This window comes from Ambystoma mexicanum, chromosome 5p (assembly GCF_040938575.1).
Source record: "Ambystoma mexicanum isolate Mex_15411 chromosome 5p, UKY_AmexF1_1, whole genome shotgun sequence".
Classification (NCBI taxonomy): domain Eukaryota; kingdom Metazoa; phylum Chordata; class Amphibia; order Caudata; family Ambystomatidae; genus Ambystoma; species Ambystoma mexicanum.
This window is the reverse complement of record NC_090930.1, coordinates 1,045,800,560-1,045,824,271: the sequence shown is the minus strand read 5'-3', so window position 1 is coordinate 1,045,824,271 and position 23,712 is coordinate 1,045,800,560. Positions and strand designations below refer to the sequence as shown.

The following is a 23,712-nucleotide window of genomic DNA, read 5'->3' as shown; positions in this document are numbered from 1 at the left end:
GAACTTCTGTATTTCTTTTACTGTGCGTGGCTGTGTTGTGGAGTGAATTGCTTCCACCCATTCTTGTTATCCTGTGTCATTAAATGGATATTTTTTGCCCCAGATGCACTACTTTGTCCTGACAGTATTGTAGTTTTCCCTTGTACCCTTTCTCTGCCAGTAATGTCAGCAGGTGCACTGAGTCCACCCTACATTCTTCCTCTGTCTCACTGCATAACAAGTCATCAACATATTGGATCACTGTGCTTGGTATTTTTAAATTGCTCAAGTCCATTTGGATCACTCTATTGAAATGACTTGGTGATTCATAGTTACCCCTGGGGCAGTCTAGTGTGCTCGAATCTCATTCCCCAATACGTAAACGCTGTCGGGTATGGTTCGGGGTGCAATGGAATGGAAAAAAAAGGCATCCTTAAAGTCAATTACTGTGAAGTACACCTTGCATGTGTTGGGATGTTGCACAATATTTTTGCAGGGTTCAATATTACTGGAAATTCGGCCTCAACCATATTGTTTAGGGGCGTAAATCTCGTATGAATCGCCAGCGTGTTACATGGCGAGGAAGAGTTGTGTATGATACCCTGCCCTCAGGGGGCATGCAAGGTCAAGTATACTCCCTCATCCAATTCTAAAGACAATGGATATTGTTTTGCTTGGGGGAGCAGTGCTCCCTCCTTCAGTTTTATTTTCACCACCCCCACTTCTTTTAGTGCTACTAAGTCATGGGGCCCCCTGGTCCACAATTATTCAGGGACATTATTGATATCTTCATCTGCATGGATATTCTCCTTCATCACCAGTTATGTCAGTATTGGTACTAGCTTCTCCACTACTTTTACGAGGCAAGGCATTTCTAACTGAAATTTGTCAGAGAACAGCTGTTCATCCGTTCCTCCAGGTATCGTTCATGTTGGGTCGATGCAGAGCACTGTGAGCCATTGCATATGGTCATTGTCTGTCCCACACAGGATTACCATGTCCTTATGTACTATTACCACCCTTAGCTGTAGCACGAGGGGGGTACCTTTCATGTCATCCCCTTGACACTGGTCCGACAAGAATTCTGATGCCAGTAGGAACACCTTCGCTTGTATTCCCGGGAAAATTCCTAGCAGTATCTCCACACCATACCGAAACATGATCGGGTACATGGGTTGGCCTCACAATGTGCTTTGAGCGCGTGCTGCTAACAAGAGTGCAGCCATTCGGGTGTAGTAGATGCCCGAATGTTATGCATACCATTACTTCTCTCTGTGAATGATATGGTAGCATTCAACTTGATGAGTTGACTCTTCCTAGTATGTTAATGGGAGTGTCTTTGGAGTACAGTGGTGGAGCTACGATGTGTTGCGTCCCTATTGTTAGTGGCAAATCTTTTGTGACTGGAACCGTGACCACCGCCCCAGAGAAGCCTTGCGTGCCCATGACCTTGTTCGATAATGGGAATTCCCCACCTTCTATATAGGATTTCTTTGTACCTGTGTCTATAAGAAAAGAACATCCCTGGGTCCTATTTTCACTGCTACCTCAGGTTACTTGTCTGGGCCATCGCTTACTGCTAGGACTGGACACTCAATACTTCTGTGCCCCCCCTATTATTGTGTGTTGCCCTGGGGCAAAGGGAAGAGGTTTCACCCTACAGCACTTACCCCGGTGTAATGGGGTACCACGTTCTGCCGTAGATATACCGTACTCCCTGTTGCCACTGCAGGAATGTGTGTCATAGCTGAGGTCCCTGCTCGACCCTCTATGGACTCCCAGGCACCTATGGTAATACCTGCTGCGAGGACATCTCTCTGCTGCATCAGGGTTAGGTGAGGCTGCATTTGCTGCAACTGCAGCAGCCTCATTACCCCTCCTTGCTTTTGTACTATTTGTATTGCCTGTGCTCAGGCTTGTTGTGCAAAATGACAAGTGTGTGTAACATGCCCCATGTTTTGGCATATGAAACATGGCCCAAAGACCCTGTATCCTCCTCTTCCTTGCTGCTGGTACCCTCTCCCCATGGGGAGGAACCCCCCATGCATATAATTTCCCGGCAGTGCCAAACCCCACTGTGGCATATAATGCAGAGGCACATAACCTCCTGGTTGCAGCGTGCGTCAACAGGAAACCCTTCCTGCGGGGCGAGTGCCACTATGCTAGCGTCTGGTTCAAGCAATGCCCAGTCTATGGTATACTTTGGCAGCTTCTTTTGCACCAATTTGTTTTCTGCTTTTGCAGCATTTTTCAGCTGCCTGCCTCTCGCTCTTGGTTTCGTTTGCAATAGTGCACTATTGTTGCCTTTATTTCTGGCTAGCCCTTAGCTTCTTTGCCCACAATCTTATCTAATGATGTCTGTACTTTCTGTCGGCAGTCCTTTTATCAATATGTGATAAAACAGGGGTACGCATTCATCCCAGGACCTTCGCATCTCGTGTCCACCGATCCTGCACCTGTTTTATATACTCTTCTGGGTCGTCGTCACTTTTCATTTCATGGTCCATTACTGCCCCTAGGTCGTAACTGTCAGGATACGTACATCTTAGAACCTCCCAGACGTGCGCTTAGCAGTTATTAAATGGAGCCTGGTCATGGGTATTTGTGCTTAATTTAACCTCTTTGTACCCTGCCTGGTTCCATATTTTGTCTTCCAGCTCTCATATGATCGCTCTGAATAATCTTTATGTCCCCTATGGTCAATGTCACCCCTGCCGTCATTTTCTCCAGTCCCTGTATCAATGTATTGCCCCTTGCCACAGGGGAGGTTAGGCTGCATATTTGATTGTAATCTGCCATGGTATATAACGTATGTTTCCCCTTGCCTTGTCTGTAGTAGTGCAGTACTCTGGTCTTTGGACCCATCCCTCCTCTGCCTTTGGTGGCCCAAGTTGATCTCATTTTCACCTTCCCTACTCCGCTGCGGAAGGAGGTGGACCAGTCCCTTCCACTTCTGTCACTATCCTGTCGCTTTTGCTCTTTCCTCCCCGGTCTCCTTGTTTTATCAGGTGTCCTTCCGTCACTGTCCCCATCACCCCATCTTTCAGCTAGCAGTCCTTCTGAGGCCGCATTGTCTTGGTCCCCTCCTTCCTCCTCTTTCTTCTTCTCATCGTCTAGTTTGAATTTTATTCTCCCCGACAGCCATTCCCCCTTATCTCCCTAATTTTTCCTCTGCACCTCCTCCTCTCACTCTCGCTGCCTCACTAAATAATGGGTCCAACTGCTGTAGTGTATTCTTTTCCATGTCTGCTAGGTATTTCCTCTCTCCCCTTAGGTGCATTTCCTCCCAGTCTCTGTCCTTTTCCCCCTCCGGAGGTCTCCCGCTGTGGGTTTGTCTACCTCGCTTCAGGCCGTAATGACAGATAGACACCGTAGGGCGGGGGCGGAGAGCTCGGTCCACCCCTCCCGTAGTCTCCTCTTCCTCCTTTCGCTCTTTTTCCCCTTTTGTCTCTAAATATAATTTCCAGAGCCCCATTATGTTTAATTTACTTGTCAACTTAGATCCCTTATATTCTGTTAACAAATACAAGAATGTATTTTCTATTATTTTGCTGTCAAAAGATCTCTCTCCAGACCATGCATGGAAACACTAACCTGTAGTCTCCTGGACCCATTTGAAAGTTGTACTTTCAAATTTTATTGCAAAACTGGGGCAATTTTCGGCACATGTGGTCCATCGGGCTATTAACTCCGCGTTCACTCTGGTCCTCTCCATAGAACCGATTACTCGCTTGGTGTTCGTATCCAACGGCCCTCTCTGTGGGCTCACTGTTCCCTATGTTAAAGCAAGTTGCGCTGTGCCTTCTCTGCACACACCTGCCGCTACAATGCCAAGCACATCTTTTACACAAGGTGTTTTACCTGGTGTTGACCCTTCCATCATGAGTCCACACCATAAGACAACACTAACTACCACATGCTCATCCAACTCTATATACCACCCACAAAATAAATGACAACTCTTACCCAAATGATGCAACAATACAATTGCTGGTAATGCGCGCAACTCCGTCTGCCTATGCTGCCACAAACTACGCACCTCTCCTGCTCTAATGCAGGTGTGCTGACACTCATGTCAGTGGTACATATTAATTTCTAATACTACTATGGCCGATCGTCCTTCCTTGAGGATGCGTCCTAGACACCATAAAAATCTATCCATCCTGTAAGGAAGGCATGGTATCAAACAGTAAAACAGACATGTGATCACAGTTTAAGGGTATTTATTGAACTTCAATTGGTTTTGAAAAGCACCTATCTAAACTTAAATCTAAAGATGTGAGCGAGCTACGACCATCAAATAATAACGCAGTCCTAGTGGTGTCTTGTCAAAATAAAAGGGCCTATAGTAATAAACGTATCTTTAATTCTAAATACAAATAGTGTGGGAAACAATGGTATGCAAAAGAAGTGTTCAAACAATGTCAGGATATTCAAGCCGTTGGCTTCCTTTCCCCACGTTTTCCGCAAGCACACTCGAGCTTACCACAGTCTCTGGCTTCTCTAGCATGAGGGTCCAGTTCAAAACTTCATCACCATTGCCTTCTGTGCCAAAGTCTCTCTGCCATTCAAAGTCTCTTTTTCAGAGGGCCTTATGCAATACGACAAACAGTTCCTTTTTCCTTACCGTTTCAACGTGCACATTTTCAGATGATTTTCTGTTCACCCCGGTCTTCCTGCGCCGGGCTCAGACCCACCTTCTTAGGATTCCACATGTACAAATTCTTGGGTGATTTTCTGTTCACCTTGGGTCTCCCTCTACCGGGCTTGGACCCGCTTTAACACAATGCTTTCAATTGATCTCCCTCTGCTGGGCGCAGACCAACTTTATCAATTTAGCCACAAATGTTCTTTACTATATCAACATCGAAGAATTTAGATTGTGCACATGGTTTTGCTTGATCCCTCACAGGACCCCTTCGATTCACAATTCTCTACAACTTTCACTTTTCAACTTGATACCTTACAGAGACCTTCGATTGAGCACCCACATGGTGCCGGACCACTCTGTCAAAAAGTATTGCATCTTTGTTTCAGAGTTCAATCACTCATCAGCAGTTCAACTTTACTTGCGTCTTTTATCACACGTATTTCAAACGATGTTCGATCCACTGCTCGCCATACAATGTTACTGCTTGCAACCCTGGTTTCAACACAGACCAGTCTTGTATCGGTCTCCCCAACTCACCGGCTGTGTTGATTTCAGTGTTGCTGCTTTGTTCTTGGTGCCAAGGGCAGTACTACGGCAGGTAATTCTCTGCGCCCCGATTCTTGGCGCGGGAGGGCCCCAGGTATTTCCGAAACACAATTCAGGATTCTTCAGCCCGTTTTCCTGGTCTTACACTTTCCAATCTGGAGGTCTCATGAAAGCAATGGTTCCTTGTCGAAAAGGTCAAGGGAACTTTCCTCCCTGTAATCTCCTTCTGTTTTGCAGTCTTTCTCCTCTTGTTAAACTGCTATCTTAGAACTGCTGTTTCCTCGTGTGCTTTCGTCCTCCGCTTTATATCCGTGTGGGGAACCTTAATGAAAGTTAGGTGTGTGGGTGTGATGGTCAGTAATTGCCTGAACTTGCCTGACCATTGTATTTGGACAAGTCAGGTATACGGCTCGGTTTAGTTAGTCTGCTTTCTCTCATAGCGGGCCGTCTGAGAAAGTTTTCGTGTTGCAAAAGAAGCTGGCAATGTATACCATAGATTGGGCACTGCTTGTACGCAAAGCTGCCCCAGAGGCACTCGCCCCGCAGGGGGGGGGGGTTTCCCGTTGAACACACGACACCGCCAGGAGGTTAGGCGCCGCTGCATTATATTCCGCATTGGGGTGTGCTGCCGCAGGGAAATTAAATGCATGGGTGTTCCTCCCCATTGGGAGAGGGTACCCGCAGCGAGGAAGGAGGAGGATACAGGGTCTTTGGGCCATGTTTCATATGCCAACATGGGGCATGTTGCATGCACTTGTCCTTTTGCACAAGCCAGAGCACAGGTAATACAAATTGAACAAAAGCAAGGAGGGGTAATGATGCTGCTTCACTTGCAGCAAATGCAGCCTCTCCTAACCCCGATGCATCAGAGACGGATGTCCTCGCAGCAGGTAGCACCACCGGTGCCTGGTGGGGTCCATAGAGGGGCGAGCAGGGACCTGAGCTATGACACACATTCCAACAGTGGCAGCAGGGAGAATGGTACTGCTAGGGCAGAACGTGGTACCCCATTACATTGGGGTTAGTCTTGTAGGGGGAAACCACCTTCCCTTTGCCAAAGGGCTACACGCAATAATAGGTGGGCCCACAGAAGGATTGAGTGTCCAGTCCTAGCAGTAACTGATGGCCCAGTCGAGGACCCAGAGGTAGCAGTGAAAATAGGACCCAGGGAATGTTCTTTTCTTATAGACATGGGTACAACGAAATCCTATATACGAGATGGGGGATTCCCTTTATTGAACAAGGTCATGGACTCGCAGGGCTTCTCTGGTGTGGTGGTCACGGTACCAGTCACAAAACATTTGCCACTAACAATAGGGGGACAACACATCGTAGCTCCACCACTATACTCCAAAGACACTCCCGTTTAACATACTAAGGAGAGATTTACTCAGCAAGTTGAATGCCACCATTTCATTCAAAGAGAAGTAATAGTATGCACAACACCAGGCATCTACTTAACCCGAGTGACTGCGCTCTTCTTAGCAGCACACGCTCAAAGCACATTGCGAGGCCATCCCATGTACCCAAGCATGTATTCTGTATGGTGTTGGGATACTGCTAGGATGAGTCCCGGGAATACAAGGGAAGGTGTTCAGCCTGGCATCAGAATTCTTGTCAGACCACAGTGTCAAAGGGACGACATGAAAGGTACCCCACTCGTGCTACAGCTAGAGTGTGTAATAGTGCATAAGGACATGGTGATCCTATGTGGGACAGACAATGACCATACGTCTGTCCCACACAGGAAAAATCAAAAAGCATCCCAACGACACGGAGGCCATCAGGGAGCGAGGTAAAACTAACAAACGCAGCAATAGAGGTAGTGAGGTGTTGTTGTCTTAAACCCAGCCATATGTGTAGTAGAGCCTGAAGCCGAAGTGGAGTATATGCATGACTGTGCAGCACATATGGATGGAATGGAAGGAATGCTAAGGAAGAATCAATAGAAGGGGCAAAAATGGTTTACATTGACGGGTCATCAAGTATAGACTCCGATACTGGCAGGAGACATACAGGAGCAAAAATAGTAAGAAGTAAGTAATGCCATCTCAGATGCAACTACCATCAAACTATTCAGCACAACGGCAGAGCTAGTTGCATTGATCAGTACATTAAACATGATGGAATGGGGCGCTGTTGAGCGATGGAAGATTGAGGACGTGATCCATAGCAGCTCTGTGTGAGCCACAGATATCCTGAGCAAATATCCTGTTTTCGCCAGAGGAAATGCATGAAAACTCTGCTGGATAAGATGCATGAGACCTGCTGGCACTAATATACTGTGATTCCTGAGAGAATCAGAGGCTGGAAGGGCTTGCACTGTGGCGCTAACTGTGGCAGACCTCACTTGGCCCCATTTTGGCAGAGAGCTGACAGAACCCCGGCACTGGATAAACACGCTGCAAGCCCTCGATGAGAAGAGCACAACAGATTACTAACCGCATCAGAGTGCCCGGCGACTAGATGCAACAGGCTGCGGGAGGGCCCGACTGAGAGCCTGAACCCCACCCCAGAAGGGACGAACGGTACTCCCGGGACACCCGTTGGCCACATCTGAAACAACTGGGAAACAAGGCCCTGCATTGTGAGTGAGCGCCCTCCGTCCATGATTGTGGTGTTCTGATTGAGGGTAGTACTAGACAACCGGGAGACAGGAGGTGCATGCCGGGACCGTGGTGTGCCCCTTGCGGATTGGAGTCGGAGAAGAAACAGTCACAGGCCAGTGCCAAACTGCAGATGCACAGAACTTTGGACAGTGCCCCGGCACAAAGGTACGCACAACCCTTGAAAGCAGCGAAATGCCATGATGTTAATGAGGAGCCGTTTCGGAGCCACAAATTTGACACCGGGACGACAAAGGGGTCCTGCACTAAGGTAAACACTCAGTGTAAAGCCACAGGCACAGGCTGCTGTATACGAGTGTCACGACTAGAGTGGATACACACAATTGAACTGGGTGGCCCAGTGCCGCCAAACTGGCACCACTAATGGCTGATTAGACATCGCCTTGAGGTGAGGGATGTTGGGTGTAACAGGGTGAACGCCCTGACGGACAGAGTGACGAGCCCACTGTCGCTCCTGGCATACCAGCAGACATAGCGCCTCATAGATCTGTCAGTTGGGAGACGTGGCAATTGGAGGCTCTCGGCCCCGTATAAACCAAAACCTTGTGCTTTCTGGGTGTCAGTGCTGGTGATCCGGACCTGCGCCATCCTCAACCCTCATCCTGGTGATGGACTGCATTTCTACTTGTGGAGAACAGGTGAGGGGGTGACTATTGTCAGTGAGGTCCCTGCGGATGGAAGAGCATCCTCGTTAACCCATCAACCAATGCCCTTGCACCAGAGTGCAGCAGGGTACGAAGAGTTCACCATCCTGGGTGGGTTGCATCTGCTGACTCTCCCTGCTGCCCTAACCAGTTATGATAGGAGGGTGCTGGAAATTGGTAGCAGACACCACCCCCTTGAACATTGATCGCCTCCAGTGACCCAGTATATTCACACAGACCCCTTGCTCCTGCCTCTCCTTGGCCCTATGGCAAATTGGTGGTACCCATCGTAGTCGACAGGCCAAGGATACGCCTAGGAAGGCCTCCACCCAAAGTAAAATGGAACAATATGCAAAGTGTGTGGTCAGTACCCCCGATGCCCAGCCTGTACCGGGAGTAAATAAAATCGACGGAAGACAACATCTCTCTTAAGGACATGATGGCAGCCATAGCAAATTCCCGAGGGGAAAAGAAAAAGAAAAAAAAGACTGCCTCAGTTCAGAAGTATCCTTCCTTAGACATGACCTACATAGAAGACTGAAAACCCTGGAGCGACCAATGTCAACAGTAGTGCAACGGCTCACAAAAATGGAAGGTAGACTTGACGAAGGGGAGGACAGATTTCAACAGAAACATTTTCGTATCCTGGGTCTCCCCAAAAAGTCAGAGGGTCCCAACATGGAGCTTTTTCTTGAAGAATGGCTGGCCGACCTTGTGGCACCCAAGACTTTCAAATAATTTCTCCATTGAAAGGGCCCACTGGATGCAGTCAGGACGACCTGCCCCTGAGACTGCTTACCATACAGTGATTGTTAAACTACTTAACTATAAGGACACAGATGCACTACTCCAGATGGCACACGCAATGGGGCAAACCACTTCCAACGGATCAAAAATTGCATTCTTTCCCCGACTACACCAGGGAAGTAAAACGAGCCAGGCAATCAAACGACCTGTTGAAAAGATGGCTGCAATCCCTTGGCATTAAATATGGCCCGATGTTCCCTGCCTAGCTTAAAATATAACACAATGGGACCGCACATCACTTTACGGACCCCCCGCCCCCGCGAGACCTGGACATGGGACGATCATCATCTAGAAGGTGAATGGGCACCTACTGGCGGCGAGACAGGCAATAACTCTTCCGTCCGTCGACCTTCGAACAATCATGAAACGACTCTGGCTGTGCTGAAGGGGGACAGCGAAACGTTTCAAGATAACAGATGGAAATAAGAAAACTGTTGCGGGCCAGATGTCTGTGCCACATGTATTTAGAATCTCGCTTACCGGGCTAACTTCCTCACGGCCACGCTGATGTTAAGGCATGGACTCTGGGACTGGCAGGCGGCCCTCCCACCCTCTCTTTGTTTTGGGTTTACTTTCACTTGGTTCTTTATGTTCCCTTTTATTCTACTGGTAGTACGAGGGTTAGAGCTACCGAGAATCTGGTAGAGCGAAAGGTTGGAACTACCAGGGATATTTTGGCGACAGGTACCTCGGGTTGCAGCGGAGTATGGGGTGGGAGGAGTTTGGGGAGTTCTATTTTTCTTTGGTTCAGATTGGTTCACCACACAGAGAACTGCTTTCACCATCATAAACACCAATGGATCATATCGCATACAACCATCTCCCATCAGATGACATGGCCGGGCAGCGGATGAGATCTCTTACGCTTCTTACATGGAACGTCAACGGCCTGGGCACTGGGATTAAGAGGCGATTAGTCACCCAATTCCTAAACAGACATTCACCCGACATAGCCCTCCTCACCTAAACACATCTTGCGGGGCCGACATGCACACTCTTCCATAGAACAAACTACATAGCAGCACTACATGCAGGTTTTTCCATGGGAGCCGGGGGGGGGGGGGGTGGGTGGTCTTACTCCACAAACGCCTCCCAGTCAGATTGTTGGGGGTTCAGCAAGATCCCTGAGGCAGGTTTATCTTGTGGTCTGGTGAGGTGTGGGGTGCATCTGTGGTGTCCTGGCAGTATATGTCCCTCCGACACTCTCAACGGACCTACTCACGGATATTCAGACTACACTTGTGGACCAGCAGAAGGACCTGTAGATCCTCGGTGGCAATTTGAATGACATTATGAATGTGACCCTGGATCGCACACATTTACGAGGTAGGACTCACAATACCCCCCACAAAATTGCAAGCTTTCACTGAAGCACTGGGGTTATGTTATGTCTGAAGATACTTGCATTCACAGGAACGTGGATATTAATTTCACTGCGGGGTCCGTGCCTCCCTTTCAAGGCTAGATAATTCTTTCCTTACCACGGCAGGACGCTTATAAAAAGGTGTCGGCTGCATATTATGTCCCCTGTGGCATTTCGGATCATTCACCACTAGTGATCGAATTCCATACCAACAAGGCAATGTCGACCCCAACTTGGCGTTTGATTGGTTATTATCTGTAGTTCCCCGATCTGTAAACCACATCCAAGAAAAAAAACAGAGTATTTTGACATTAATAAAGGGTCAGTGGATAACCCAGAGATGTTGCGAGAGGCCTACAAGACAGTTCTCCATGGGGAAATGATCTCCTGGATCTCGGCCGAGAAAAAGGCCGAGCTTCAGTGAGCACTGGAGGCAAAAAGGAGGGGAGCAGGAGTATCTGCTCTCGGGCTCCCATGAGACACATCGGTCTCTCCTCACAGCTAAAGAGTTGGTACTTAATGCCTCCATGGATAATGCCAAGCAGGCCCAATGGGAGATTCGTAGCCATATCTATGAATCCAGCGATAAGGCCAGGAAAATGCTGGCATGGCTAAAAAAAAAAAAAAAAAAGATAAAAGACAAAGGGCATCAACAAATCTGGGAATTGAGCACCGAGGGGAGTCTGTAAGGACTGACCAAGAGATTGCTGAGGCCGTTGCCGACTATTATACAGAACTCTAGAAGGGCCCAGAGACACCACGAGAAGCCACAATACTAAATGAACGCTCCCCAGTCTGCTGGAGGCCCAACAGTTACAGTTGAAGGCCGACATAACAGAGGATGAAATTGTTGCGGCTATTGCTCAGTTACATTCTGGGAAGACACCGGGTACTAACCGATTCCTGGTTGAGACACGGAAAAAGATCAGGGAGACAGTGGTTAACCCACTACACAATGTGTTTAAGTATCGCAGAGAGCGGGGCGTTTTTGCAACAAAGATGCTTGTCTCATAAGTACCTAATTGTTGTCGTCTGTCCCTTTTCACACTAGCTTGAGACTGGGTCCTGTGCAAAGAACGAAACAAAGTGTGAGGCCAAAGTCTTGGTGAGGGGGTAGTTTCCAAGGTGGGGAGTATGTGAAGAGATAAGGTCGGATAATGGCCAGCATTTCGCACAATTACCTTTTTAAGGAGATTACACACCTCTCAGAGATAAAAACACAAGCTTTGCGCGGTGTACCAGCTACAAGCAAACAGGACTGCTGAAAGGCTCAACAGCTTGCTTAAAGAAAGCTTAGCGGGGCTAACCTCTTTTCTGTGCCAAAACTGGCTTTCTTGCCTCCCCTTTTTGCCCTTCACAACTCACTGAGCGCAGATCATCATTTGACTCTGCACGAAATTGTAACAGGTAGGAGGAGGCGTGTGCCTGTCCCTCCTGCATGTTCAATTTCGGATGCCTATGCTAGCTCAGAGATCCTCAGACACGAAATGAAAAATTATTTAACAGAAATGACAAATATCCTCCACTACATCTCCCGCCAGGTTCAGTGACCTACAGATTGGCTGACCAATGTTGAAGAGCACACAAGTGCCCCCGGGGAGGAGAACTTTCCGTAAGCACAGCCTCTCTATCCCAGAGACAGTTCTAGTCCGCAACATTGTAAGGAAGTGGAATGAACTAAGGTTTTGCAGTACATTAGTTCGAAGTTGTCAACACAACCCCAACGGCAGTGAAAATAAAGGAATGGAGAGCATGGATCCATATGACAGATGACAACAAATAACCAAGAGAGACCAACTGAGTCATTTATAGACGTCTGTTCCAAACTCCTTTCAAAGCCTTGTAGACAATACTAGACAAAAAAGGAACAAACCGTCTCTCTCCTCTTCTTATTCTTCAAACTCTACCCCTGTTCCCACTCTCGGTCCGTGGACCAAATAAGGACCGAGTATAAGGTTTTGGAAAACAAATGTAACAATACAATTTTATTAAAGAGAAAACACAATACATAGTAATCTTAAAAATAAACATGTCTAAAAAGGTGTAAAACCTAGTGCACTCTTATTAAAAATACAAAACCACAATACAAGTTCTAGATTAGTTTCAAATAAAATATATTAAAAAACTGAAAAAAAAACTTACACCTATACACCCAAAAAGCTTCTGCCTATACAAATCTAAACAGAGCAACATATAAAAAATTATTAAACCCTGGTGTATAGTAATGCTTTTGGTGGGTAGCACCTTCAAACAACCACTGTTTTTGGTTTGTTGAAGGTATGTTATTAATCACCTATCTGTTAATTGTCTACCCCTTACAACTGCTACTGGGGTGACTGTAACCACTGAATTGGTCGATGAACAGCACCTTACAATTTGAGGTGCTCATATGCCCGACATGTTTCATTCAAAAACATTTGGAACAAATTACTTGAACTTCATCAGGGGATCCAAAACAAAATCCACTATACACAATAGAAGAACATATTCAAAGACACGTTGTATGAACTGTCTGAGAAGGTGAGGTATGTCTTCACGTTAGGGTGCTTCCAAGTGACTGAAGGCCTTTAATAAAAGACAATCTGCTGCAAAAAGGATGTCCGCAAAGACAAAAGCAGCGCAATGGAAAGACAAGAGAGAAGGGCCAGCTAATGGGAAGTATAAGCTAATTATCAGTGACTCTTGTGTACTGCTATCAGACTCTGTAGAAGGCCCATAAATGTAGAAGATGGGCAAGAGAATACTAGGGGGAATGGGAGAAGAACAAAATGATGCAAATGTAATAGGGGTTGAATTGTTCCGTTTTTTCTGTCTGGTCTTCCCTTTCTCTTCTGGTACCTAATGCATAAGGGTAGTACGGGTACACCTGCTGATGGTGAAAGGGAGAAACACACCAAAAGAAGTATATCTAGTATTGAAGGATTCTGCAGTGCTATTGGGGAGGGAGGGGACCTTGCATCTGAAAATGTATGGTATAAAGAGATAAAGAGGGCGGGGCGAGGAAGCACCAATGGCGCATGCTATGTGTGCTCACTCATCCCACACCTTGCACAGACAAAGTAACTATTACTGCCACAAGAGGTGGCAGCGGAGGAAGGGGGATGCCTGATGCATATGTCCCTGTGCAAAACAAGGGGGCTGTACCAGGGGCACACCGTACAAGTAAAATGTATAGATGAGAGGGAAGGGGTGTACGCAGAACCTATATACAACTAGAAAGCATGGCTTAGGGAAAAACTACCAAGCACATATTAGAGTATAACACCGAACAGGTACAGAAGGGGAAACAGATGGTCACTGCCCACAAAAGAATATTGTTTAAGAATTCAACAGGACAAGTTATACCATGGTGCCACACTAGGCCCTTAATGCAAATACAGGGTTCGGTTGAAAATGGGAAAGAGCGGTGGTACAGTGCTGTGCAGAAAGACTGGTGGGGTATGAAGATAAGATGGTGAAGGAAAAATAGATGCCGGATGTAGGAGAATATGGGATGCCAATGTACATACCTTAACATGGATAGATGAAAAACATTTCCCAGTATATATATACGTTTGCATGTCCCTGGGAGGTGGCCAGCCTTCAGAGTATCCACCACAAGCTATGCGAAGGTCGTTATCCAGCAAGGTACTGTGTGAATGTCTCCTTCCTACCAGAAGCAGAGTGTCTCATGTTCCTCTCGCAATGGCGCTGACCAGTGACAGAAAAATAAAGTCCCGGCAGCCAGCACAAATGTTATTTTACTAATTGCAAACTGTTCCCGGGAGGGGTGAGAAGCAATGTGGTGCCACAGGGGGAGGCCGATGAGTTTGGATACTGTTGATGCTTTGCTCCAATCACGTTCTACTAACATATGTTTAGCTCTAAGGATAGGACGTAGTTTAGCCAATGAGTTTCCTGGGAAACATGGAAAATATGAACATCCTGAGCTACAACTGTTTCAAATGTCTTGACCACTGTATTCGTAGTATAAGACTAATGTTCAATGTATGCCCAAATGTCAGCTCTCATTATTGGGGAGAATTCTCAAAAATGTGCTAATTCCCTCCACCTTGGAGACCCCCAGCAACTTTGCTGGATTTTGAGGACTTGATTTTTTTTAACCTGTAGAGAGTGCGAGCCTTTTTCCCACTCTCTCATGTATTTTTGTGTGAATTTTACCTCGGTTTGTCTTTTTGGTTATGGAGTCTAATAAACTCCATAGGCATCAGCGCTTTTTCAATTGTGTCCCACAGCACCTTCAGTGCAGTGACACAGGGAAGTCTTTTAGATTCCCCAAGGTTTAAATAACTTCTCTGGGATCAACTACTGTTTCCCAGAGAGGTAGAGTGAAATTGACTCTACTTAGCATTGTACTTGCTAGACCCAGCACGCCCTATCTTACAATAAAGTGCTGGAGGGGTTATTTAGGATCCCCTGTGTCTAAATGCTCATGTAACATCTTTAATGTTACACTTTCCTCAATTGACTGGCTAGTGGCAGTGGTTTCGTTTTGAACTACCATGGTTTGCATTTACGGCGACCGTTCGCGGACCCGGTAACGTTGACCGTAGGAGCCCTCTTTTTCAAAATGGCGTCCAGCCATCGTTGTTAAAATGGTGTCCAGTCTTCTTTTTTCACCAGGTCTTTGTGGAAAGGTCCTTCTAGAGTTTTTCTCTGCGCGCTAAACCAGGTTTGGTCTCTTTGTTCATTCGCCTTTGGCGGGCTTCAGGAGTGAAACCTGCCTCTGGCTCCAGAGTGTCTGGGGTAGGTAGAAAGTGAGGGAGGTGCCCCAAACTCCCAGTGCTTAGTCTCGTAGAAGACCCAAATGCACTCTGGGATGATTGGCTGGCTGACTGTCCGGCAAGGACAGCCACCATGCTGGGTGAGTGGCAGCTAGGATGGAATGAATGGGAGAGAACCGAATAAAAGGTGAGTCTTTTGGCTTGGAAGGCAGAGTCGACCACTGGACGAAGGAACTGAAGAAGAGCTTGAAGAGGACAGCTGCAGCAACTCCTGGACCGTTGGTTTGCTCTGTGAAGCCCTGCTACAGGTCTGAATCACCAAGTTTGCATCGACAGAGAAGCCCTGCAAGGACGACTTCTCCCTTTGAGTTGGTGGGGCCAATCAACTCCCAAGTAAGCCACCTGGACACCCATCTCGGAGCTGGTTGAATTTCCTCAGAGTTGCTGGAGGAAACCTTAGAGCCAGGGAGAGGGACACCAGATTGTGTGCATTGCTTGTAAGCTGGCCTAAAGCTTTTGGAAAATCCTCTGGAAGCCATGAAGCCTAACCCCCCCCCCCCACTCAGTTGAGTGCGGGACCTCAGATGTGAGGAAAGTCCTCCTTGAGAGCTAGGAACCGCGCTTCTTGCTATTTCAAGGAGCAGAAACGCGAAACAGCCACTGAAAGTAGAGTTTGCCGGTTGCCAGCTTTGACGGTGCCAATACAGTGCAGGAGTCCCCCGACGTTCTCCCTCTTGTCCCCACGACTGAGGCCCAGGAACAGTGAGATCTGCAGAGAAGTCTTCAGCTGCATCTTTTTCTTCTTTACTAAGGTACTGTATAACAGAACTTACCTCTTACTGTGGAAGTGCTTGTAACTTCTCTAATCAGCTTGTGGCCCTACATGTGGCGATTCTTTTTATCAAAGACTGCTAAGAACTTGTGCAAAGACTTTTCCATTTGCTTACCTGAAGTGCTGCATCCTATACCAACACTTTTGCCCATTGACTTTGGCTTAGCCTATTGAAGTGAATGACTCTTCTCTTGCTATCTGAAATTATTTGCCCTGCTTACAAATATTTGTAATATCTTGTGTTCTAATAACATTTGCCTTTTACAAACTATTGAGGGTATTCTGTATGCCAACAGTAAGGTATTAATGTCCCCAGCACCCTTGTTACTGAAATCACCTGTGGGTGTAGGTTGTGCCTGTGGGCCATCCCAAAAGGGCCTTGTCTGATCCAGAAACTCAGTGTTTATGCAAGAAACTTTGAGTGTAAGGGTTTATTTGAATACCTGTAACTGTGAATCTTTGTGTAACTTCACTACAGCTTACATTTCCCCTCTTGAGAAAAGCATGGCTGTCCAACACGCTACCAAAACTGTGTAGTACAAGCTTATACCAAAGGTTGGGTTGCCTGTACCTGTAGTCATAGTTATTCGTAGTGTTCCCAGCGGGTACTGCATAAAAAAACTTTGCCTAACACTCATCAATCAGTTCCAGTCCACTGTTCTGTTTGATTTGTGCTGTAATAAATAGCGTTGTTTCTTGCTCTGTGTGCTCCTTTTTGGATTATGATTTTTACATGGTGGGAGCGGAGGACACTTGATGCACTAGTGTGGAAGTTCTTATTTGAATAAGATTCTTTTTGGGAACTTGGTACAAAGGAACCCAGAAAGAGTCAAACATCCTGAACCATATTATGTGCATAAGAACTTTCTCAACCGAGTATAAAGAACCAAAGGAACTGTTGTATAAAAGATACACTTTTACCATCCTACCTAAATATCACCCACTGGATCCAGGGATTTCCCCTTGGAAAAAAACTGTTTCTGTTGGATTTATCTATTTGCTTTAATTATGAACACTTTGTGCCAAAAATAACTCCGACATTTTCCTTGCACCCTTGGTTTTTCATTTCAAGTGGGAGGGTCAGATTAGATGTTTTGGGACACAAGGACAGTTTATAAGTTTGACGACTTGACACGGACTGATCTTTAGTTTTAGTTTTCTAGGTCAGGAACCTGTTTAGGATAGGGACAGAAAGGACTTCATCATGTCCGATAATGAAAATATTACAACTTTGGGTCCGCCTCTCATTTCTGACCCCTCAAAGAGATTAGCCACATAGCTCCTTCTGTATTGATCAAGGACTTTAAAGAAGTAATTGTTACAAAACAGGTGTGAGCCTAACTGTGTAAAGAATGTAGCTACTGGTTCAAAAGGGACCAAAAGTATCCACACGACAGACGGCGGCACTCCAAAAAGGCAAGGCAATTTGGTTTTCCTCATGAATTTGCTCTCAATTGGGAGAACTACATCTACTTTGATGGACAAAAAGCCTCAACTTTAAAGCAGTTCAGGTTAGTCTTAAGACTAGGGATATCCATCCGAGAGTCTTCGAGTATTGCCTCCAAAGAAGGTCTTGGTACAGTAAACGGGTCCGGGACAGGTGCGACTTCAAAGGGTGGGCAATCATGTAAACCAGAAGAATCTAGATTCCCAGTAGAGATGGCTCAGTGAGAAAGTAACCCCATGGCTGACTAGGCAAGATGTAGGTACTGGAAACTAAAGTTTATGCAGTTTGTCACTGTAAACAAAAATCGTGAATGACAGCCCATAAAGCTGAATCGATTTGGCATAACAGCCAAAGAAGGGATAATGAAGTGGCTTTTTCGCTCAAATGAAAAAGTTTTGAGAGCCAAAGTGAACAACAACCTGGAAAGAATGGTCTAAGCAGAGAGGGGCAGGGGTATGAAGCATGGTGGCCCTGTAGGACGTGGAGCCTGCTGCGTGTTCGAGGGGTGCAGTGTCTCAACAATGCTCTGTTCTGTTTTTGGTAGCCTGAATTAGGGATATCCCTAGAACTTAGATGAAAAGTTACAGGACATCAATAATCATGACAAAATATTCTACGACAAATAACATGCCAGTAGGTAAATAGTGTACACAATAGCTGTTGAAAAAAGAAAAAAAAAATCTGAAGCGATATTGGACAAATGTATAACTGCACAGTTAGTTGATTCCATGCTCTCTCCGCTCTTTTACTCTGCATAAGATGACGCTTTGGATTAGTACACATTTTCATTTGTACCTCGAAGCCAAAAAATATTTACTTAACAAACCGTGGGAGCTTTCCATGTGCATACTTTGGTGTTTTAGGATTGGAATGATCAAGTCGCAATATGGTATTTTATGAAGTGTTCAGTATGCTGGCTGTGAACGTCTGTGTTTAGAAATAGACTTTGGTCGAGGGCTGACCTCTAAAGCTACTAAGAATGCAGTAGTGACAAAGTTCTGGCAAGCGTGAGATCAGTCCCATGTGCTCAGCAGAGGTTTAATCTTGCTTCACAGCTCTCTCCTTCCAAGAAATTAATTTCAGAAACTCACCTGCTCTGTCATACAAAATATGCGACCGCTGAAGGCCTTCCTTTACATGGTCTTCCGTTATAACAATCTCCGGTTTCAGCGAATTCGGTTGTTTTCCCACTGCCAATATCGCTTGAGCAGCCAACTGTAGACCGTTTAATCCAATTCTTGCATCACCATCGCAGAGGTGGGCTAAGGTGCTCAAAGCTTTTTCTTCAATGTACACAGGTATCCTGCAAACAAACCGTAACAAAAAAGAGTTAGTTACCCCCAGGTTGCTTTATTACCTTGATGAAGTGAAAAAGTTATTCATTTTGCGCAGTGGTATCTAAATGTATTTGTAAGTATTGGAGCCTGTTTGCCTGCTAAAAGTAATCATCCAAACCCGAGATTTGGAGGATAAAATACAAACCGCATTTTGATTACAAGTGAAATAAAGCCATACTGAAGGATAATGTCCCTTAAAATACAGAGGATGACTAAAAAGGACCCTTCAGAAATACTACAATCACAACAGATATATGCAATGTCAGGAATATTAGAGATGAACTGTGATGGTGAATGAATGTAGCAAAAATAGACCACAATGATAACTGACAAGAGCACCGGTTACTGGAAACGAATAGGCTACTTAACCTTTATAGCTCTAGCCAGAGGGCCCTACCAGGATCATGGGTACAAAAGACGGAGTTATAGACCAGAATGCAGCTTCGTAGAGAAAAACTTAACTGCTGTAGATAGGAATTATAAGCACACAACTCACATAAAGCAGCCGGATAATAATAGACTAGTTTGGCACATTCAGTATTATATCCAGGGGGAATAACATGGCACCTAAATATGGGTTTGGAGTTGTTGATTGTAAAGTCCACTGTACTGAAAATAAATAGCTACGATTTCTTTTGAAGAGTGCTCTCAAAGGGTCTGATGGGGCCCCATCTTGGCCCACTGATCTTGTAATTAAATCCCCTTATGCACTAGTGGACTGATGTGTGAGCACTTTTAATATTGGAAGAAATTGGGATAAATTTGAATTTAAACAAGGATGCCAAACAATCAATTATGAATATGAAAGTTCCACAAAAAGAAAAAATATTTTGCATTTCTAAAACGCAATGGAAGTGAACTCCTTTTTCTACAAGGTCTAGTTTATTTTGTGTCGGTCTTCAAAGGCACAGAATGCCTGTGGGGGGCGAGAAGGAAGCAGTTTCCCGATTAGAACTGCGTGGGTTGCGAGGGGGGGGGCGGGGGTTGGACGGCGATGCAGGAGGTAGTACATTGTATTTCAGTTTAGATAAAAGTCAATGATTTCTGAAAACACTGAATGTTGTACTGAAATGTTTATTAAAGCAGTAGAACGTGAGGAAAGGGACATTACCAGTCAGGTAATACCCCCAGGGCGAGAATTCTAAGCTTTAACGTAGCCCCGGCGGCATTACCCGATCATAATGCCCCCCTCCTCAGGTTCTATTGCTTTACCAACCAGTAATAACCCCTCGCTGAGGGTTCTATTGCTATTAGTACCCCGACGCATCGTACCAGGTACTAATAGTAATTTTTCTAGCGTTGAGAAATGATGTTGCAACCGTTTGTCAATACAAGAAAAAAAAAAGGAATACAAATGGCCACAAGGGGTCGGGAAGAAGGTACTACATGTAGTCCCTTCTCCCATGAAACACTGCGGCACGCAGAGTTCAGACCCACAGAAGGAGAGTCTTTGTCAGCCAGGTCACACCACGCCGAGGGCCAATCAGATTATTTGATACAATCCGATTGCCCCTCGCCGGGTACTAATATATGATAGCATATTACAACAATTAACAGATTCTTAAAATAAATGAATTAAAAAAAAACATTCTCACCACCCAATTATTGAACTGCAGAGTATGGAGGGATAATTTTCCTCAAACTTCGTAGACCATGATCCATTTTATGTGCAATGTAAAGCTACAAAAAAATGGAGCTGTTAAAAATCAATTACAAGACCCTGCCACGCCCTGTGCTCAGACTCCTCACTGCAAGCATTCTTCTCAGCAACAAAATGGTTGAGTAGAATAGGGGCAGGGCACCTGGCAGACGACAGCTGGCCTTGCAAGATTAGTTTTCATTTTAGAACACCTCCCCTGGCCCCACCACGTTTGAAAAACTAGGAAAACTTCCAGTGGACATTTGCCCTCTCCCCTGTGCTCCTCGTCACCATACAGCGTCAGAAAAGGAGCCCTGCACCTTTGGGACTGTCCGTCTCAATCAACATCTGTCCAACTTTCTACCACTAGGTCTCCCGGGATGGCCTCTGCTGGTGATGAGCCAGCAGTGCTATCCACCCCATCCTGGGTCACCACAAGAAAGAAGGACCAGCTCTGCACAACACCCTAAACTAAATTAACAATCGCATGCACTGCTTTATTAAAAAAGATGTTCAGTCAGTTCTGACACCACCTTACTCCCATTTTTTAGGGTGCGTTTTCCTGGTCAAGTAGGTAGATCGTGGCTACCTATTTCAAAGTCAGTGGCTTGAAACTTGCATTGAAGCAGCCATTGGGCCTGAAAGTGGAGAGGTGGAGAGGTGTACATCTCTCTCCCAGATATGCCATAGCGAGCAAGCATAGCAAGAGAATCCAAACCAAGGAGGAGGGGTTAAAAAGAATTCCTCCACGAGAATATTTTTGAAATAATGGATTCAAATATTGGTAGAAAGCCCAACAGTTTGCAATTGGATTTGAAGGGTAACTCATGAAAAAATCCAATAGATGTAAGTCACCAACAGTGCACAGGAGCATTTCTCCAACACATTTTTAGCCTTTGCCCACAATATGTAGCAGTATAAAAATGTTTCACACTGGTTGTGCCCAAACATTTCCATGTTGACTGCACCATTATACCGTATATAAGAACATACTCCTATCTGCTTTGCACATAATGGCAATAATTCTACTATAAGAAAACATGTCCATGTTTGTTCTACCAATATATAGCAATATCCCCACATAACATACTGCAGTTGGCTTTACCATAGAAAATGCATCCCACATTAGCACCCTGATGGGGGGAGCCAGTCATTCAGATGGCAGAAACCAGCAATCTCAGACAGTGTTCCAAGCCACCTCCCTCCTTCTGCCTCGCCACCTTCCTCTTGGCTCCCAAAGGCCGCCATAAATCAGGAGCACCACTTCCCTTTCCATGGCGGCCATCTTTGAATAGCAGTTTCCTTCCCCGAATGGGATGAGGCATCCCGTTCACGGAATGAAAATACTTTTAATTAGACCCATCCCAGCCCTTGAGATGAGTGCTAATGGAACGGGTACTTTACGCCACAGTACGAAAACATGTCCAAACTGGCTGCACCAAAATTCCAGTCTAGCTTCATAATAACACTTAACGTGCTTGTTTTATCAAAGATGCCCAATACAAAATGTAATGTTACAGTAAGAAATGGCTAGACTTACTGCATAAGAATGCCAGTCTACCTTTGTAATAACACAACACGCTTGCATTATAATCCATGCCCATTAAAAAATGCCATGCAGGCCTCCTGGTGCGCCAGCGCCTCACACGCACATATGCGAGTGTGAGGTGCTAGGGGTCCAGGGAGTAGATGTGTGTCAGGCGCTGGGTTCTCAGGGTACAGTCATGGCATTTTTTACTTGGAAGCCTCCCTATTGCGCCTTTGCTGGCTCATCTCAGATAGGTGATAAAACCATTGCAACGCAGTGTTTATGTTTATTGGGTTTATATAGCGATTTACGCCAAAGCGCTTGCACATAATTGACAAACATCTATTAAAATAATACCATAATTCTGTAAAATGCTTTTAAATATATGGTCACAACTCCGGCCTTGTAAATTTCAGGAAAGCAAAGACATTTTGTAAATGTCGATTAGGACCTCTGAATCGTGTGTTTGAAGCACCCAAGAAACCCAGGACCAATTCTGCAACCTGTTTAATTCAAGTTGGTTGATCTATTATTTACAGTTCTTATGCCACTGCAACAGCTTATTCTTGTGTCCGATATTGAGGCAAAGGACCCTCGATTTTCTGATCTCGTTGAAGTTTAAAAGTTATTAAACTGTTGCACAGAACCCCCCTATTTTCCCTTCATGGCCATATAGGTACAACACCAAAACTCATTTGAGCATTACTATCTGCTGCTAGTGTAGCTTGCTCATTTGAAACATTCTTAAGATTGCGTATAATGATGTTTAATTGATCATCTTTAGGAAACTCCACGTGTGCTATATCCTTAGTTGTCAGGTCGACTCATGGTAGGACTTTCTTGAAAAAGTAGTAGAACTCTTCATAGGGGCATAACATTCATCCAGACATCATTTTCATAGACTCATTTTTGTTGGGTGCGTCAACCACTGCCTTCTGCTTGCCATTCTTGATTTAACAATGACATCCCCAATTTTGACCATTTACAAATGACCCCTCTCCTGGTTCATTTGCAGTAATGTTGACTGATAATTCCTTCGCTGAATCAAGTGTCTTGTTATGGAACTTTTGTTCTGCATTAAGTTTATCACTAATAAACTTAATAAAGAATAAAGCTCCTGGGTTTCTGGTAATTTATTCAATTTGAGTAATTTGGTATTATATCATCTTTGAGCACACAGTTTATCAATTTTTTGCTCTTAGCTGGTCACATTGTCTTGGTCAGGCAAACATTTCGCTACTCTATTTCCTTCCTCGTTTTCTAATTGCAAGCGAGCAGAAAAGTACTTGATAGAACCTCTTTATAGGCTCTTTTCCTTTTATTTTTCAATCACTCACATGGATGCTGAATTTCACCTTGTGTTCCATACTTTGACATGGTCTAGAGTTCAACTGATCTCCTTAATTTGGACTCTCAATTCGAACAAGGTGTAGCAAGTTCATACAATCACCATTTCCCTTATTGTCCATAATTTCTAATATAGCGGTTCTATTACAATTAGCATAGCACAGCCTATTTTATTCTATGTTTTGTTACAATGGTATTTTCCCACCTGGGCTTTAGGAGGTACATCCCTATCTGAGATCAG

General features: G+C 45.3%; 1 protein-coding gene across 5 annotated transcripts in view; it reads right to left on the bottom strand.

The window, feature by feature from the left end:
* The window catches only part of WRNIP1 (WRN helicase interacting protein 1), a 620,345-nt gene that overhangs the window by 291,378 nt on the left and 305,255 nt on the right, over window positions 1–23,712 (bottom strand). For all 5 annotated transcript variants that reach the window (XM_069613532.1, XM_069613530.1, XM_069613531.1 and 2 more), the window contains one exon: window positions 18,712–18,923. In XM_069613532.1, coding sequence (XP_069469633.1) covers window positions 18,712–18,923 — 212 coding nt within the window. The remainder of the gene's footprint in view (window positions 1–18,711; window positions 18,924–23,712) is intronic.